This window comes from Uloborus diversus, chromosome 5, assembly GCF_026930045.1.
Source record: "Uloborus diversus isolate 005 chromosome 5, Udiv.v.3.1, whole genome shotgun sequence".
In the NCBI taxonomy this organism is placed as follows: Eukaryota; Metazoa; Arthropoda; class Arachnida; order Araneae; family Uloboridae; genus Uloborus; species Uloborus diversus.
Window position 1 is genome coordinate 81,470,720 of NC_072735.1, and position 20,114 is coordinate 81,490,833.

The 20,114-nt window shown below is 34.3% G+C and overlaps 1 protein-coding gene across 1 annotated transcript in view; it reads right to left on the reverse strand.

The window, feature by feature from the left end:
* The window catches only part of LOC129223426 (locomotion-related protein Hikaru genki-like), a 60,738-nt gene extending 55,070 nt beyond the window's left edge, over window positions 1–5,668 (reverse strand). The window contains exon 1 of the mRNA XM_054858028.1: window positions 5,404–5,668. Within this exon, the coding sequence (XP_054714003.1) occupies window positions 5,404–5,647 (244 nt within the window). The 5' untranslated portion in view covers window positions 5,648–5,668. The remainder of the gene's footprint in view (window positions 1–5,403) is intronic.
* Window positions 5,669–20,114: the final 14,446 nt, after the last annotated feature.

Sequence of the window (20,114 nt, forward strand, 5' to 3'; positions counted from 1 at the left end):
TCAAAAGGTTTAAAATTATCTCTTTGTAAAGCGGTATTTTTCAAGTTATTTGATAAAAATGTAAGTTTATTGATGCATTGAAAATTTCATTAAGCATCAGCAGTGCAATGAAAGTAAGTCAGTAAGCTCATTTCATTTTTCAACGTTTTTTTTTTTTCCAAAATTTTTACAATCAATTTGTGTGCTTTTTGAATTGTGCTTATTTCATCCGATTCCGATTTTAGAAATATCGGCTCGTTTATTTAATGTAAAAATTATAATGAAAAAAAAATTGTAGGTTTAAAACACATGATAGAAGTGTTTTATCCTTTTTTTTTTTTTTTTTTTTTTTTGCATTTTTAACTCATTTCAATCACGCCTTGCTCTCTCACCCCTCACTCTCGTTCTTTCTGCGCCTCACTTAGACATATTCACGACAAACTTACATATTTCGATGAGGAAAATAGATTATGCACAACGAAATACTCGAACTAACAATACTTGACTATTCTCGAAATTCGCTTGTCAATTGTTGCCAAAAACTGAAAATCTTAATATCCTATATATTTCTTTTAAAGGACGTTTGTCACCATAAGACTTTTAAACGGCTGGATCAATTTTGATCAAATTTTTGTGTGTAATTAAGTTGTGGCAAACATGGTTTCGAAGCGCGATGGATCGAATCGGAAACGTTTCCGTTAGTTAATTAATTAATTTAAACATTGGATGGTTATATCTCCCAAATGATTAATATTTATTTTAAACTATTGTTGAGCGAGAACTGAAATAAATGTTTAACCCGTTGCCAAAGGACAATAAGAAAGTCAGCTCTGCTTTTTGTAGTGAAATTTCCAACTGTGATATGTCAATTGAGAATAGATAAAACGTAGAGAGAGAGAGCCTTCATTTCTCTCTCTCTTGAAAGCAACGATTTTAGGTCCCGTGATACATTTTAAAGTAAAGTACTGGAAAGTTCACGCAAAACATGTGCTCTGTCGTCGTAGTTGAACCATGTGACCGGATCGGTGCTTTAGAATGAAGGTGCCTTGGTAAAGCATTCCAAAACGCGATATGTTTGAGTTACTATTACAGCTATAGTACTACCTGGTTAGTTCATTTTCTCAAAACAACACTCAAACAAGAAATAAAAAACTCACTTTTTTAAAGAAAAATTTTGTATACATAATGTTTTTGCATATGTTTGAGGCAATTTAGATAAATTATTGTACAGATGTGTATGTTTGTATGTGTTGAAAATTTGTGTGTGTAGATTATCAGCATTGTCTATAAATTAACTACTTCAGCTGTAAATCAAGTATGAACTACTCATTCATGTCCAAATATATCTAAATACACAAAACAATATTTAACATGTATAGTACTTAAATGGAATATTCAATTGGCCAAGAAATTTTATTTTTAATTCCATCCCCTTTTGGTTTACAGGGGTCTAAAAATGTCATTTTTGTCATTTTTCTGATTTTTGAGGAGCTGTAATCTATAAAGGGTAAACAGACACACACTAACAGTTAGATATTCCTATTTGCGAGGTTCCAGTGATTAGTTTTAGCCAGATTTCGTTTTGTGTTTCCGTCCTCTACGCGAGTTATTAACTGAGAGAAAAATTTTTACATTTGACCTTGAACTTTAACCTGTTGCCATTATTTTAATTATTAAGTTACAGCCACGTAACTCAGTATGTAAGACTATCATCTTATGCACTTTAACATCAAAGCGTAAAATTAACTGCCATAAATGTAATTCAAATAGATTTTGGCCAAAATGCAAAGATCTGAAAGTCTCATTTTTGACAACGAAAACCACATTTGAGGACCTCTAAAAAAATCAAAGGTCGAGCTAAGAGAAAAATAAAAGTGGTTTTAAACATCTTTCATATGCAGCTTTTAAGGATATGAGTTTCAAAAAAATTAAAAATAGTCGAGCGCACCCATCCGTCGAACCTGTATTGATTGACCCTACACTAACGTCAATAAACAGAGCCTATAAAATGGCATTTTTAAAATTTCAATTTCTAAACATTTCCGCAGCAGGCCCCCTGAATTTTCCCTGACCGTAGCATTACCATTGACTGTCTAAACCCTTCACTTTCTTAGGACTACAATTCCAGAAACTTTCCGGGAGAGAACCACTGCCCCCCCTCCACCCTCTACCCACCAGAAGAGAGAACTTTTATGAGTGTTCTAGTCACACTATTTTTTGGTTGCGCCACTGGGTGACAATATGAAGTCCTTGTCCCACCTCGAAAAAAAGGAGAAGATCAGGGCACTGTTGCTCCCTCTCCCCTCAAAAAAAGATATTACAAAAAAAAGGGGGTGCTAATCTTTATATCCTCCAAAATAAAAACATATACACGCCACTGTTCTGTTATAATTTAATTTCAATTTTTTTTATAAAACTGATTAAAAATTTAAAACATAATAATAAAAGTTTCAAATCCTTTTGATGTTCCCAAAAAAAAAAAAAAAAAAAAAAAAATGCAAAAATTGGTAAAATATGGCCAGTGGACAAGTGAGAGCATGTAACGTGCTACAGTAGCTTACAGAAATGGTGGTATGGACCTTGACGAAGTCTGTTGACAATACAGACTCCGAGAGAGATAAATAGAGATATAAAAATATGGAGAGAGATCAAAACCATTTCGTTACTTTAGTCACCTATTAGAAATTTAGGAGATAAGCCCTCCGAAATAGGAATATAATTAGTGAATCATATTTTTAAACTATAGAAGATATATTTGGAATTTCTTCCGAAAAATTGGGGGAATTGGATTTTCTAGAGACTGAGAAAAATAACATGCCCCATAGATTTAATTAAGACAAAAAGTATGTTAGTACTATATTCTCTGGTAGTTTGAGACTTAAGCTTCTGGTTTCAGTAGTGGACAAAAGTTGCACAGGTAGGGAAAATATCAAGTGGTGAACGATGTGTGATGACAACAGCTGTATGTTATGTGAATGCTGGGGTTTATTTATGTTCCTGTTAACCCGAAAATATATTATTTTTGAAAATAAATCTCTCTTAAGAATGTGGTCCATCGATGGAAACTCGATGGTCTATCCACAGCAACCGGTATCCATGAATGGACCACATGGTAAAATGCTTATTTTTAATTTTCATTCTTTATTGTGCATATTTACCATGAAAGTGAATATGATTACTAAAAGAGAAATATACTGAGAAATTGTTCCTATCATTAACCTGAAATTTAAGTTGAATTTCCTTCAAAAAAAATCGAAAACTGTTATGTGCTTCATTGACGGCAACCTTCCCCTACTTAGGCGCATCTGCCAACCGCGTTTCTACGTTATGATAGTCAGGAAGCTAATTAAATATTGCGCTTAGGGATTGTACTCTACGCTTGCTATCAATCATATCGTTGCCAACACATGTGAGTAAAGAAGTGAATTAAATATTGTGCTCTGCGAAGTGCATCAGTTAATGGAATTTCATCATTTGTGATCTCATCGGCACCGATTAAAGTTTTTTTTTTTTTTTTTGAGCAATCACGATTGCTTATTGTTCTCATTTGACCATCTTTGATGTTCCGTGCCTTTTTCAACCACCACCGCCACCTGCAGCCGCGGCTCCGTCCTCCGGTAGCCACTCCTAATCGGTGACGTCCATGTCCTAGATACAAGCACGCTAATACACATACAATCTCACACAGATACACACACGCCAACGTGCATACACACAGGTCTAAGCACACACAAAAGCCTACACATACACAACTAATACACACGTCTCCGTTCAACAGGAGGGTAAACTTGGAGGGACAGGAGCCGTGTCTAGAAACAAGTGAGTAGAGTAGTAACCAATGAGTAGGGTCCTGTCGCAACTCGTGATTGCGAAAAACATAATTTGAATTTAAAATTTAAGAATTCAAATTAATTTTTTCTTTTTTTTAATATTAAGTTTAGTCAAATTATTTACAAAATGGTCAGATCATATGTTTTTAAGCATGCTCTTTCAGGAAAAAATACTTTTAAAATTTCGGAAACAACTCCATTAACACACATATGATATTACTGCATTTCGGGATTTACTTGCGACAGTGAGAAGATATAAAGATACATTGGCAAAACTAGACATTTCTAGGTCTCCTGTCATCAATTTGTGGAATTTTGTCTGAAGTATGCTACTAATGGAAATATGATGTTCTTTTTTTTTTTTTTTCTTTGATATAAAATTTGAAATTTTATACGTTTTACTCAAATTTTAACTTTTCGCTTCCTTGACCTCTAAAACGAGTTTTTGGGGATGCAGATTTTCATATTTTTATGGAAGAACCAATTGGAAAATTACATTGATTTCCCAAAAGCAAAAATTGTGTTATAAGATGTGTTCTGGGGCGTCATTATTTGTTTTTATTTAACTTCATACGCTTAGATAAGGGAATTGCGACTGATTTTTTTTTTTAAATAATATCTAAGAACTTCTTATGCCATAGATTTTTTTATGAATTAATTTAGAACAGGGGTTCTTAACCTGGGGGCATGGGAGAATTCTGAAGCGTAGTTTTCGCCCACATATACCCGTGAATCTGTATTTTCAGCATTAGCAAGCACAAAGTCATAATATCGAGGAAGGATAGACATTAGATGCGCTTTTTCATAAGTTACAAGCTAATATTTTGAATATTAAGTTGCAACTTCTCAAGAGGAAAATGACTATCCTCGTCTTGATGTTGTGAAAGTGACTGAACTAACACGCCAACATAACCTAGATTACTACAAATTTAGGTGTATTTAGTTCTCTCTGTCATCTGTTTGAATAAGAATGTATGTTCAAAATAAAGTTGTGTGCAGTAATATTGAATTGTGTTAAAAAAAATCATCTATATTTTAATAAAATAATCAGATTCAGCTATCCCAACTAACTTCAGTTTCAAATTTTTATTGTCCTCTTGTATTGATCATATATGGTAGTGCCAGATGTAGGTTGTGAGCTAACATCAGTGTTTAAAAAGGGCGCAGATCCTGAAAGGTAGAGACCCCTGACAGAATATGTTTTTAATTTTCACTTTGTCTCATCTAAAGCAAATAGGTTACTCTTTTTTTTAATACATCAATTTTTTAAGGGATTTTTTTTTTATTATTTTTTTAGTATTACTATTTCACACATAATTTATTTTTGATGATTGTTTGATGTGTCATGGCATAATTTTCCAGAATATTGCGATTATGTAGTTAGTGCTCTTTTTTGTGAGATATTCAGCATGAGTGAAAAATCTAAAACGATTGACTGAAAGTTACGCCAAAGTAGGACTTTGAGAAACACTAAGTAATCACCTAGCTGCAATCCTTGAAAGTAAAAAATTTGTTAACAGCATTTTTCCCCCCTTGCTATCATGTAACAGTTTAACAATAGCTTAGATTTTTTTAAGTAATAAAATAAACTAACCAGGCTTGGGCCTTCCGTCGATGGTGGGCAGCCTGTTGCCGGGGCGCCTGATTTCCGTGGGCGCGGGGGTGGTGGTGGTGCGGGGGGTGGTCTTTTTCCGCTTCTGTTCCACTCGGGCGGCAAGCGCCGCCCCGGTCAGCAGCCCCAGCACGAGCAGGAGCCGGCACGCGACCACCATCGTCCAGACACGTGTGAGGGGACGAACGGAGACTCCCGCGGCAGCCCCTTTCGACCTGGGGCGCATGCGCGGAACAAAATGTGCTTGCAAAAGGAGTATGAAGTAATAAATGGAGGCAACGATTTTAGAAGTTGTGAGAACTTAGTTTTAAAGACGTGGTGAAGTGGGTTTTACTTACGGTTTGCGATTATGGTTGTCTTGCATTTTTTTGGAACTTTTGTGCTTCTCTTTAAACGTATGATTTGGAATAACTTTAACAAATGTGAGGACTCGGATTGCTTGAGGTCTTTTGCTGGTAAAAAATCAAGAATCTCAAAATATTATTTTCATTAGCTTTTTTCTCTTCCAAAAAGTCGAAACTTTAACCTTCAGAGTTATTTGCTTAGACGTAAAAGAATCTCTCTCTCACTTTTTTTTTTTTTTTTTTGAGATCAGTTAATAATTTTTTAAATTGTTATTTTGAAATTGTCTTCATCCTTAAATCTAGATTTAAAGTTGTCGCGTTCTCCTGACATTTATTTATAAGTACTCTCTATTATTCTTGATTTTCTATGGAAAAAGGTCGGTCTCAATAACTGGTGTTTATCGAGGTTCTAGTGTAGCTTTAAACACTAAAATCTATTACAACCGCGTTTGCTACATTAAATTTAACTTTCTCTCGCAAAGTAATAATGATGATAATGATCTGTTTTAGAAAAAACCATGTGCCCTTCTTCTAGTCACCTGTTCAGTTTTATCTTCCTTTAAATTAAAAATAATGTAATAATTAATAAATAAAGCGACTATCTACTTTTGTAAAGAGGGGGAGATTAAAGTAACATTATTACTGTATTAGAAAATCGCCCGTCGAGGTAAGACGGGTGAAAATTATTTCAACATTTGAATGATGCAATTGCCTGTTTGTTGATATTAAGATAGTTGAAATTTTAACCCCAACTCCAGTGGATTAACCCTAAACCCCAGTAGGTAGCGTTCGTTGTTGACACTTTTTCGTTTCTTCATTCTCCTGAAATGATAAAGTCTTACTAGTAAAACAGTTAAGTTACCGGGTCCAGTTCAGCCTTGTGTGCCAAAATAATGCATTTCCCAGCATGTCAAACATTACCAAAAAATATTTGCAAATTATCATGTCGTGGTGCGAGTTTCATTGTTGATGACGTTAGCGGTACTCTATCAGTGAATTCGCTATTATAATATGAGGATAAAATTACGAGAAAAAAAAACTATCGAACATATGTGTTTCGGGGTTACACGGAAAAATCTTCACTTCAATGTAGAAAAATTTCGAGCGTCTGACCTTTTACAGCAGTCGGCGATGGAAATTCAAAGTTTCTGCTGCATCACACAGATCCTCCCAAATTACAGATGGGAGACAAATAATATGAATGTCCTAAAAATAAGAGAAAAGCTTTATTAACAAGGAGTTTTAACACTCTTTGACGTAATTACAGGTTGTATACGACGTCGGAGGGATTTCTAAAGATCCTAAAAAACACTTAATGAAATATGAAGTCTTTTTTTCTTCAGAGCAATGAATAAGAATGAACACTTAATTTATACTTATTTAATTGCTTTTAAAGCCTTTTTTTTTTTTTTTTTATAATCTAGTTTGGAAAATATTACCCGATTGCTCCAATTTTTAAATTAGTGCTAAAATTTAAATACCACAGTTTGTAGATTTTGTGTTATTCAGATAGAGAATTAAACCTCATTGCGAAACTTTACCTATTCATTTGTGTTGATGTTTCAATGTTTTGTCTTTTACATATGAGGCAGTGAGATGCAAAGGGATGCAAGTGGACTATTTTAAGCTTCGAGTAAAACGCGTGTAAAGATCAGATCCTAGGTAGACTTTCATTGAATTTTTTTTCAAAATCATGCTGTACAGCAGCACCTACCAGGGCTACTAGTACAATCTCTTGCCCCAAGACAAGAGGTTCACCTACCATTTGTACTGGTTATCTCCAAATTTTTAATTTCGCCACTTGCATCCCTTTGCTTCTCACTACCTCATATATGCATCAGTTATTCATTACTTGGTATTATTTAATTTGAAAAATATTTATGTTTATTAATTCATGATCATCATCATAATAAGGCCTTTATACATAGGAGCCGACGCATCAGCTTAAGATCAGCCATTTTGGATCGGAGCGCGTGTTTGAGTGATTGTCTTTTCTAGCAAGTTATCGCGTTTGTTAATTTCTCACTGCCAGCAATTATTAGCGGCACGTGAATTGTTTACTAAATAAAGTATTATTTTTGGCTCGTTTGGAAAAGCCCGAAACTTTGCTCTGGTAACCCTAGATCCGCAACAATGAAAAATCCGATCCAAAATGACTGAACTTAAGCTGATGCGTCGGCCTGTATATATAGCGGCTCTATATCATAATAACAATTATTATTATTACTAGAACGTCGCCCGTCAAGGTATGACGGGTGATTATTGCTTCTACATTTGAACGAAGTCATTGCCTGTTTGGTGACATATTTTTGAGACTTGAAAGTGTAACCGTAACTCCAGTGGATTAACTTTAAAATTCAGTAGGTAGCGTTCATTGTTGACCAGTTTTTCGTTTCTTCATTCCCTTGAAATGACAGTCTTACCAGTAAAACTGTTAAGTTGCCGGATCGAGTTCAGCCTTGTCACAATGAAGCATTTCCTTGCATGTTAAACATTACCAAAACATATTATCAAATTATCATGCCGTGGCGCGAGTTTCATTGTTGAAGCACGCGAGTTACTCGATCATCGGCTATTATTTATGTGAGGATTATCATTGTTGTTACTATATTTCACACCTTTTATAAAACATTTTTAAAGGTTATTAATGCATGCCTGTGTTTTGGAACACCGATGGGTCAAAAAAACAATGTCTTTGGTCCATGTATCAATACCAGTATTTTTTTAATTTCGAATGTTAGACACATATATAGAGGTTTTGCCATGATGTCATATCGCTATCAGCGGTAATACTGTAGAGAAGAAAAAAAAGCCTTTGATATTTTTTTTAAATCATTGAATATAAATACAAATTCTTCATAATTTAAAAAAAAATCATTCTAACAACTTTTCGCCAAAAAATTAAGAAGATTGCATAACATAGTTGATCACCTTAGATTTGAAATCGGAGAAAACTTACATTTGCGCATTCTAGAAGAAACATTTTTCATAACGATTTCTGTTTCCAAGAGTTTTGACATTTTTTTCTTCTTCTTTCCTCACATTACCTCACCACTGTTATGAATCGTGGAACATATTTCACTCTTTTACACGTTATGTAAATATTTATTTAAATCCCGGTTTGAAGTTTGAACATTTTCCGGAAAACTGTTGCCATGGGCTGTTTGATGAATGTTTTCCCTTTAAAGAACTTTCGCTTTTTTCGCTACAAATGCCCTGTGGTTGAATTTATGTTCCAAATATGTTTTCCTTGCAGCCGTCGTGAAATATTTTGGTCAGGTTCTGGATAAATGAATAAAAATATTTCTCTTCCGGATAAACGCACCATTTACTGTAGTTATTGCTCAGGTAGGTAAAGATTTAACTATTAAAGATGACTAGCATTCCCGTACCCGGCATTGCTAGGGTAATGGAATTAGCAGGGTTAAAAGTGCTTCGTGCACCTAGTTTCGAAAATCCCCTATAATAATTACTTATTACCTATAACTTTTTCTAATTTGGGGAGGATCCCGGGGCCCCTGGACTCCTTACATATATGCCTTTGTCCTTAACCGATCTTTAACTGTTATTAACGATTCTTTTAAAGTATTGATTATCTTTGCAAACACTGGCCATCCACATTTTATTGATATATCTATGTTTAAGCAAGAACTTCTTTGTATACAACATTTTTAGTTTTTTTTTCTGGTGCTAAAATTATTAAGCTGCTTGATGAACTGACTTCGGAGCAAGCTACATAGCATTGGCCGTGTGAAAAAAAGTCTTCTCTTAAATCGGTCCCTGCTACTTTTAATGTCTGTCCTTGTGACTTATTAATGGTTATGGCAAAGCAAACTTTAACAGGAAACTCCACTCTTCTAAATTCAAAAGGATAGTCCGCCTGTGATGATGTTCTTAAAAACTTCGTTTCTAGTTTTGAAAAAATGAAAGCAATAGACAGAAACATAATGATTTGACTTGAGAAAAGCCTCGAAGAACCACGTGAGAAACAAAAACAATATCAAATTTATAGTTCGCTATCGACCAAAAGTTGAGATGAAGTACTGAATAATGATTTGAATGGAGAAAAGCCTTCGAAAATAAGGGATTTAAATTCAATGACAGATTTTAATTTCGCAGAAATTAAGAGGTTTTAATTGATTTCTCCCGAACTAATTGAGATTTCGAAAAATCCTTTCTTAGTGGTTACTTTTGTAATCATGCGGACATGCCTGCCAAATTTGAAGTCTGAAGCTTCAGCGGTTTCGGCTGGAAGACAAGGAAATGGTACGGCATTGGTTGCAAATGAATATTCTCATACAAATAATAGCCAATGATCGAGTAACAAGAGACTTTCAACAATGAAACTCAAGCCACGGCATGATAATTTGATAATATGTTTTGGTAATGCTTCACATGCAGGGAAAGGCTTTATTGTGACAAGTCTGAACTCGATCCGGTAACTTAACTGTTTTACTGGTAAGGCTGTCATTTCAAGGGATTGAAGAATCAAAAAAGTGGTTGAAAATTAACGCTATCTACTGGAGTTTAGGGTTAATCCACTGGAGTTCGGGCTAAAATTTCAAATATCAAAGTATCACCAAACAGGCAATTGCTTCGTTCAAATGTAGAAGAGTAGAAACAATTTTCCCTCCTCATACCTTGACGGGCGACTTTCTAGTAGCTGTAATAAATGTGAACGCTTGTAAATCAATATAATTTCATGAATAAGAAACTTGAAACTTTTACTCGGCGCTGTAGTTGTTGGGGGAAGGGGGGGGGATATTTTGGAGGAACGCACGTTTTTTTCCAAAGCAGTTGTCATGGTTGACAAGTTTTGGTTAGGCCAAACAATGCCGGTTTAAATTTCTGATGCCAACTTTCATTCAAAAACATTTATTGTTTTAAAAAGAAGAGGTTTGAAACCAGTTTACATTAAATTTGAATTACTTTTACGATACTACAATACAACCAAGAATTTGGTAACCTCCCCCCCCCCCCCAACTACAGCGTTGCTTTTATACTTCATAACGCAGTATCTGCAATAACAAAATTGCAATTTAGACTTTTAAAAACTAGACTGAAAATAAACTAAGACTTGGAAAATATTGGCACGACAGTATAATTAAGGACTTGGCAACACAGAAAAATTGCAAAGGGGTATAGAATTCACACTAAGGAAAAATGGCTGATACTATCCAGATTTTTATTGCGAATACTAAAAGACACGGGATTTTCTAGATAGTTTGATAAAAGCACTGCAATTTACTGACGAATAATTATAAACTTTATAGTTCATTCCTCTCTACAACAGGGAACCATTCTTCATTGCTTGCATAAATGCAACAAATAAAACCCTCGTCAGGAGTATAAAAATTTACAAAATGATCCTCGCAACGATTATAGAGCAAACTTCGACAAATGTCATTGCTGACTTCTTTCTTTTTGGTGTGTGTGTGTGTGTGTGTGCGTGTTTATGCGCCGTGGTGGCTTGATTAGTAAGACGTTGTACTGCCGTAGGAAGGTAAAAGGCAGCATTTGTAATTTATTCATTTTTCCTTTTTTTTTTGTGCATTTTTCCCATCTATTGTACTTTATAGCTTTATTTTACAAGCTTGCTTATTTTGTTTCCACTGAAACTAAAGCAATAAAAATAAGTCAAATTCCAACATTTCCCTACTGTTAGTACGGAATCCCACGGCAGTGCACTCGTAGGTTAAGGATCGCGAATTTGTTGCCATTAGTTAAAGATCTTCCATGTTCGCTAACTTTGACTGGTGCACGTTTAATCTGTTGTAGTCACCAAAACTTATAGATTTTTTTAAAAACTGAAACAATTTACAGATTTTCCTAAGAAAGATGAAAGTGTTCCAATTTCATTTTTCCAAATATTATTCCTATTTTTCAAAAAATTACTATTTGAAATTTATGTTGCATTAAATTTTAAATCAATCATTTGATTTTTTAAAAATCTCCATTCTGAACTGATTGATCTTTTGAAACTGATTTTGTTCTTTTTTTTTAAGCAATTGAGATTTCTTTACCGTGGATCTTTACCGTTTGTGGTTTTTTCACAGCGAGTCAAATGATCCATTGCAATTGCTTGAAAAATTATTTACGGAAATCGCATCTCAGGTAATAAATTTTATCGCTAGCTTTGTTTCGCATGTAAACACGCGATGTTTATTTTTTTTACTTCTTACTTTTTTTCTCGGGATTGTCTATTTTTCGTAGGTATAAATTTATTCCTGCCTACATTTGGTATATTATTTAACTTTAAATGGGGGGGGGGGCTTTAATGCAGTAATCTTGAATGACTATTCTTCAAATCATATTTAAGTTCAGAAATTCTTATACCAATGATATTGAAAGGAATTTATATAGAGTGGTGATTTCCCATTTGGTCCAAATTTCAGATGGGGGGTCTCATCCTCCCAAAATACACGATTGACCAATCCGGTGTCTTCAAATCACTGGCCAAGCTTCCGTCTCCTATTTCTCATGCTCGTGATAATTTTGGGCTAAAGCGTACAAACTTCAAGCTAGGAAGTATTCTAAAAATCAAAAATAAATTCGTTGCGGAATGTGGGGCAAAGGGAAATAGTTAATATAACTAAGCTTTTTCAAAATGAACAAATTGGTGATTTAGTAAAGGATTGAGTGAGTTAAAAAAAAAAAAAACTATTTCACTTTGCCCCATCCACTTTGCCCCACATGTACTTGGCTAATTGTACAAAATATTTAAAATACAAATATGCTTAATTTTAACAAAATAAATACTGTACCGAATATTAGAAGACCTGAATTTAAAATGTCAATAACAAGAACTTTATCTAATAGAAATAATTTTTGCCTTACAACAAAATATTGTTACAAATTCTGTAAATAGTAATCATTATAGTAACGTAACCTGTAAATAATTTCCCGTAATGAATATACAGCCCCTATACATTCGGCTGAAGTATAAGATCCCCTATTTTTCATTGATAAGATTTGCGAAGGAAGAGAAATAAAATAACGGTCTACGATTTTCGAGAACCATTTGGAATCTTGTGGAATATTTGAGAGCTCTCTTTTTGGTGTGTATAAAAGCCGTTAAGCTGGATAAAAAGTTCAGTTTCGAGTTAGTTTTTGCTTGTGAATCGTTGCAGCGGAACGCTGGAGAGCATTTATTGCTCTGTTTTGTGAAACTTTTTGAGCTGTTGTTTTTCGTATTTGAAAGTAAATACGTGTGTAACCGTTGAGTTTACGGTGTTGTGTGGTATTTGCTTAGTCGCTGATGATTAATTTAGCAGTTGTTGACGATCTTTCTTGTACATAGTGTAAATAAATTTCCTGTATTTTTAATCAAGAACTGTGTCGTCCTTTCAAGAAAGTTGGAAGTAGCACCAGATCCGTTACAATATTACAATATGAGTATGGATTTTTGAAAATTGCTAGTATTATAATATGCTTCAATCTTCGGAGGTATTTTTTTCCTAACTGAAATAGACTACATGTCCTACTATATAGTTAAAATATTACCAGATAGGTGGTGTTAAAAGCAGAGTAAATATTTCAACATTTCCCTTTGCCCCACATTCCCCTATATTGCACAAACAACTTTATTAATGTAATTTTCTTGAATGAAAAAAATAGGCACTTTTATGACCGTTTTCTTGAAAATAATAAGATCGGAAATGAGTTAAACAAGTTTTTAAACAGTATCTTTTACTTAATATTTATTTGCGCACATTTTTTACTGCATAGATCATTTGTTTTTTGACTATTGCTTCATGTATTATGGTATAACTTTAAAAATATTACGATCTGTGAGAGTCCCTTTTGTGTGAAATTTAGTATGAATAAAAATCCGATAAGGCAGACTGAAAAATTAATACAAAATTATAACTTTTAGAAACACGGAATAATCAACTAGAGCAGTGGTGCTCAACCTTCAGCCCGTAGGCCATACGTGGCCCGCAAAGTAGATCCGTATGGCCCGTTGTTTAGTTCAATGTTGCAAATAAAAAACCATGTTCTGGATCTCTCCAAAACAACTGAAAAAACATCTTATTAGACAATACAGCAACAACACCCCCCTCCCCTCCAAGTCACAGCCAATCAATCTCTTCACCAATAAACTATTTAACTTTTTGTTTCTCCTTCCTGCTCTTTCTTGGTAGTAAACCTAATTTAGAGATTGGATTCTAGTAAATAGACAAAAATTTAATGAAGGAAAACCAACAAGTAATGACGACAATAACACTTAGTTTATAATTTTCTGCCACCCTCCATGTTATCCCGATTTGTTTCTTTGTGTTTTTTTTTTTTTTTAATTTTTATAAGTGCTTTGACCTGCGAGATTCATTTTAATATGAGGTGTAGCCAGATGCTAAAAAATGTTGGGCACCACTGAACTAGAGAGTATAGGAATTTGAAAATAAAGAAAATGCTTTACGAGAAAAAAAAAATAATTACATTAGAAACAATGTTTCAAACCGTGGCTGCAATCCTTGATTACGATTACTTTCATTTGTCAGAAACTTTTTTTTCCTGGACTCAGGTTCTCACACTGTCTCAATGAGAATCTTTCCCATTAAAAATATGTGCAACGAAGAAAGTAACATTTCCCTCAACTTCTGCTTTTCAAAAAGAAGCATAGGTTTAGACATTATTTATGAGCAAGAGAGATTCTTGTTTTTATTCTTTTTTTTTTCGCAAGTCAAAGAAGCCATTTTCTTCACACGGTACATATTCTTCGGGATCGGAGTGATTTTTTCACTCGAATGGCAAAGTATATGTGGCCCGGGGATGCTGGGAATTATCTCAGCGAGTCAGACTCGCAGATAAGAAGGGATGCAGGCGGAAAATCTACCTGACAAGTCTGGATACGTTGCAGATGGTTGTTTTTCCCTCAAGATGGTCATTTGCGCTGTCGTTAGCTTAAACCGAAAGAAAACGCGCCATTTTTGGGCACGTTGTGTCTCAATACCACGAATCGGCATCGCAAATGAAATCGAAAATATATAAAGATTAGAATGCGGCATATTCCATTTTCAAAATATTTTTCCCAATCTATGAAAGTGTTGGTCTTGGGGACAGGGGTGAAGAGTTGATGGCGTTTCATTTTTATAGTGGAGAGCGATTTCTCTAATTTTGCGAGTGTAATTTTAAGTTAAGAGGTTTATTTTTCATCTGCACGTCGAATCGAGAAGTAAATCTTCTCAATTGCTGCTTTCGGCTGCATAAAACGAAAATGCTCATTAACCCAACCCGAATCAATAAAAGCGAATAAAATTTCGAACAAGAAAAAGCGAACCGACCTCAAATTGTTAAACAGAAACCATGAAGATTCGATTTATTTGATTTCCCTAAGTCTATTTTGATAAGTGTTATTTTGAAGATGGCACAAAGAGAAAGTACTCCGCGTACTGTGCAACTCTGATTTCAACTAAATTTGCGGGGGGGGGGGAGTCTTTTTTTTTTAACACGCTTTTATTAGCTTCACCTGTATGTATGTATGTATGTATGTATGTATGTATGTATTTTGTAACGGAATCTTGCAGCTCAAATTTCGCCCACTTCCTGCGATCGGATTCTTTTGAAATTTGGCACGTGACCTCAGACCCGATGACAATGCAATATTCTATAATCAAATTATTTAATTAACTCTTTTAATTGTTAGTTTCCTTCAATTTTAATCAATTTTTTGGCATAAATCCAACAATGTGAAAAGGGAAAAAATTTTAAAAATACATTTAAAAATGCTCGTAAAAATTATTTAAAAATATCTACAAAAACCTTTAATTTTTTTGCATCAGACAAAATTTGTTCCAATGTTCGAAGGTAACTAGAACATGAAATATAATTGTTTTTAACTAATTTCATGCCAAAATTTAGGTGAGCCTTCAATTGGAAATTCATTGCTGATCAGACCATTGTTGAACAAAACTTTTATTCAAATGCATCTCAAATTTTCAAAGTAAAGTAGATATGATTACCGCACACATACATCGACATTTTTCCGTAAAACAAGTTAAACTAAAAAGAAGAAAATAAAATATTAGTTTAAAAACTAAAAAAACACGCTTTCGTAGCAAAATGAACTAAAAAGTAAAAAATAATCTTTGGATGATAGTAGTTGACCAATCACTTAATTTTAATGTAATACAAAAAAGCGTGGGGGGCTTCTTATCAGTTGTCTTGAATTTCTTCTGCTTGTTGTCCATGCAAAAATGTAAATAGACAGCACCCCACGCTTTTTTGTATTACATTAAAATTAAGTGATTGGTCAACTACTATCATCCAAAGATTATTTTTTACTTTTTAGTTCATTTTGCTACGAAAGCGTGTTTTTTTAGTTTTTAAACTAATATTTTATTCTCATTTTAAGAGCACATTTTGAGATTTTGGGCTATTCAAGGTAAGGTATGTTTCAAGGTTTTTTTTTTTTTTTTTAGCAATCACGAGTGTTTATTGTTCTCACTTGACAGTTTTTGATGTTACGCTGATTTTATTTTCCCACCAGCACCCTCTGCCAGCACCACATTATTTTTTTGGAAGATCTGGAAAGAACAAGTTTCAATTCACCTTATAGTCACGGTTTTCCTTTCCCTTTTTCGTTAAGATTATCGATATATCTGTACTTGTACAGCCAACATTATTTTCTTGCCAACATATTGTTCTCGCTGGTTAAAAATAAAATTTCCTCGCCATTGCTTGTGATTTAAATTAAACTTTGTATGCCACTTTATCGATCTGGTGCGTCTTTTCTCTCCAAGTGCCGACTAAACTAGTTAGAATGCTCGGTGGCCAGTAATGGCCGGTGTCAGCGGCCGACGCCAAAACTGTTGTGTTATTGACACTTACAAGCAGAAAACAGATCGGCCAAATGCCGCACAAGCTCGTCCATCACGAACAATTTGGAGCCCAGCCAGAGTGTGGATTTTTTTTACGCGCCATTTTTTCGCTCCTCGCATTTATTTTTTAAGCATGACCCAATGTTTTGGCGTAAAGATATCTACTCAACGCTACGGACAAGAAATAGCTCACGAAAAATGTACAAAAATGAAACAATTCAGTAAAAACCTGACTTGATATAGGATGCTCGTTCTGTCACAATTCCAAAATGTTTAAAAAACAGGAAATAATGCTTTGATTAATGGAACATCTGAAACTAAAATTAAACAGGTAGTCCTTTATGCGAGGTTTTAGATAAATAAAACTTGTGGTCAGTTGAAAAAATGTTATAGGTCACTTTTTTCAAAGTTTTCATTAAAGCAGTTGTAAAATTCAATGAACCAGGGAAAATCATAAAAAAATTTTATACCATCAAATTTCAAAGCAATAATTCAGAAAATAGTATTATTTGTATTTGTAGTATACGTGAGAGGCATATCATAGCGTAAAAAACTCATTTTAAAATTTTTTTAAAAAAAGACTAAAACATTTTCCCATCTGAGCACAGAAAGAGCCAAGAGAAAGAGTAAATGCATCTATTTCCTTTTTCTAAATCGATTTATTTGCTCAATATCAACAACACCATTATTTTGTGTTATTTTTTGTCAATTAAGACGTTCTGCGTGGTCTATAGTAGAATCCAGACGTTTTAAAACGTGGTTAATTCATCAATAAAATGTATAATCCTTAGGAGTTTTTGGCCTGAATTTGGTGTCAACTGGTATGTTGTGTAATGTCGGATCTTTTTGCATTGCAATTCTACATCATTTCGTTACGAAAAACTCTAAAGGCAAAGAAGGTAGTGAAACGCTATTAGCGTTAACAATCGTTTTTATTTCTACTTTATCGGAAAAAACATGGAAAAGAAAGAATAAAATAAGTATTAATGTTTAAGGGAGGCTCATGCGCTCATGTAAATAACTAACACATGGGAAAGCACTAAAAGTAAATTTTTATGCATCTATAAATTGGTCTTACGCTTTTATTTCATTTCGCTTAATATATATATATATATATATACACACATATATATCATACAAGAATGGTGGACAATCATTTAGTTTCCTGCAAGAATTTTGCTAATTATATATTTTGCTGCTAGTTATGGGAATCAACAAGAGAAGAGACATATCACTTTCAACGGGCCTAAACAGGCAAAGATTATTTTGATAATACGAACACTCAACAATCCCAATTATTTTTGGTACGTACAGAGAGAAGTGTGATCATTGTCATTTACCCCCATTTCACAATCATTTGAAGCACCTAGAAGAAAAAGGGTGTAAGTGCCAAACTTAAAAATTAAGAGATAATCGGTACAAATGGTAAGAAACTCTCATCTTTTTTATGAGGCAAGACAAGTAGCGTAGCAACAGTTTTTGCCGTCCATTCGGTGAATTAGCTTACCCTAGCTAACACGAGCGAAACAGTTGAGCTCGACAAAAAAAATTTAAAAACCCGGTTTTTGGAGTAATGTTTTTGAATTACCACGAAAACATGACTTGTTACTTTTCCGCTAATAGCAGTGAAAAATCTTTCAAGAGATGTCTTACATTTGAAGTTTTGATGAAGTTTTCAGGAAGGAGGAAGTTATGGCGAACCCACGAAAAACACCTTTATATATGATACAGCTATTTACCGCGATAAAATAAAGGTTTTTTTCACTGATTTCAATGCAACAACACAACTGCGATTTAGAATCCTGCCCCAAGGAGTCAAGATTATAAGTTCACGGAAATTTGGACTAGAATCCAATTGAGGAAAATTAGCCTTTCAAAAACGCTTTTCTGATCCATGCATCCATGGTAAGATTGTTCCCATGACATTCGTATCATTAGCGCGACGCTGTACCCCAGAGGCGTAACTTGGCCACGTGAAGTGGGGGGGGGGGCAAACTTTTTCTTCAAGGGAAATTTATTTGATTCATATTCTACCATTCAACTAAAATCCTGAAAAATTTACTTTTAAAAAAAATAATGAATAAATTTAAGAAATCATAATAACTTTTAACGCAATGAATGTTATTCAGTTTAAAGAGAACATAGCTACAGAGAGTAATGCCGGAACCGCCGATATAATTCCATGGACTAATTAGAAAGTCCAAGGAATTCTAAGTACTTCGGAAAAAATTTTTTCTTCCGAAGCTGTTTTCCAGGATCCCAGGAATGAAAACTCTGTACAGTGTACACACACACCCTGTTATTAGTGACTTATGCCCTGAACCAAAGTGATATTCTTTTTCAGTGACGCAACAAGAAAAAAAAATGGGGGGAGGGGGGCACATCGTGAAAGAAAAGAAAAAATTATACCTGATAGGAAAGGGGGGTCTAGGGGCTCTCCCCCGGAAAATGTTTGAAACTTTTAGCTTTAAAAATGCATTTTTAGACTTTCTTCGTTGATGTTAGGGGGACAAAAGATACAGGGGTCTCAGCGGAATTTCTAGAAATTGAAGCTTTATAAAACACGATTATAGGCCATATTTATCGACGTCAGGGTAACAAATGGAGCTCAAGGACTGTCCCCGATTGATTTTTTTATAGATCGAAATCAAGTCCCCCTCCCCCTGCTTTGGACATTGAGGTTTCAAAAACGTAATTTTAGACAGACGTTGAAGATTTTACGGGAAGGAGGTTCTGAAGCTCTTCCCTGATAAAATTTTCAAAATTATGAGGCGAAAAACTAAAGCAATGTTTTATATTCAGGGGCTATTCCACTTAAATTTTTGTAAGTAGTTTAAAAAACCAAGTTGCTAATGATATTGGAGGATAGCTGCATACGGACCATTGCCCGAATATTTTCTGAAATTCAAGCCACATTTTGTTTTATTAGGGGCAGTAATTTTTCGAAATTAAAGCTCCAAAACGCAATTTTAAGCGATTTTCGATGTTATGCGGTAATTGAGGGCTTTCCCCTGGAAAATTCGTGAAATTGAAGACCTAAAATAAAATTTCAGATGCTCCATAATGCTTCCGGTGTGTGAGGGGGGCGGGGTGCCTTCGGAGGAGCAGCATTTTGATCACTTTCTTATTTTCAGATGAACTAGAAAAAAAAAAAAAAAAAAGATAAAGATAGGACGGAGAGGGGGTTGAGGGGGGATTAGCTGATCAATAAGATTTTACCTTTGAATATTTTTTATTCAAAGATTTGTTTTTAAAAGAAATTAAAATTTTCGCCTTATTAATTTCTAAAAATCACTTTGTTTTCCAAAGATGTGTTCTTTTCTTCTTACCTCTAATAAAGAAGTCTTGAAAAACATTCAACTCATCATTCTGGGGGGGGGGGGGGGGCTGTGGGCCCCCTTTGTGGTTGAGCCACTGTTTTATTTTGACCTGTCTATCACATGGTTAGTTGTTCATTCATTTGAGTGCCAGTTAAAGGATTAAAAGTAAATTTAGCTTTAAGAAAAACTTCGGAATCGCAGCAACATTT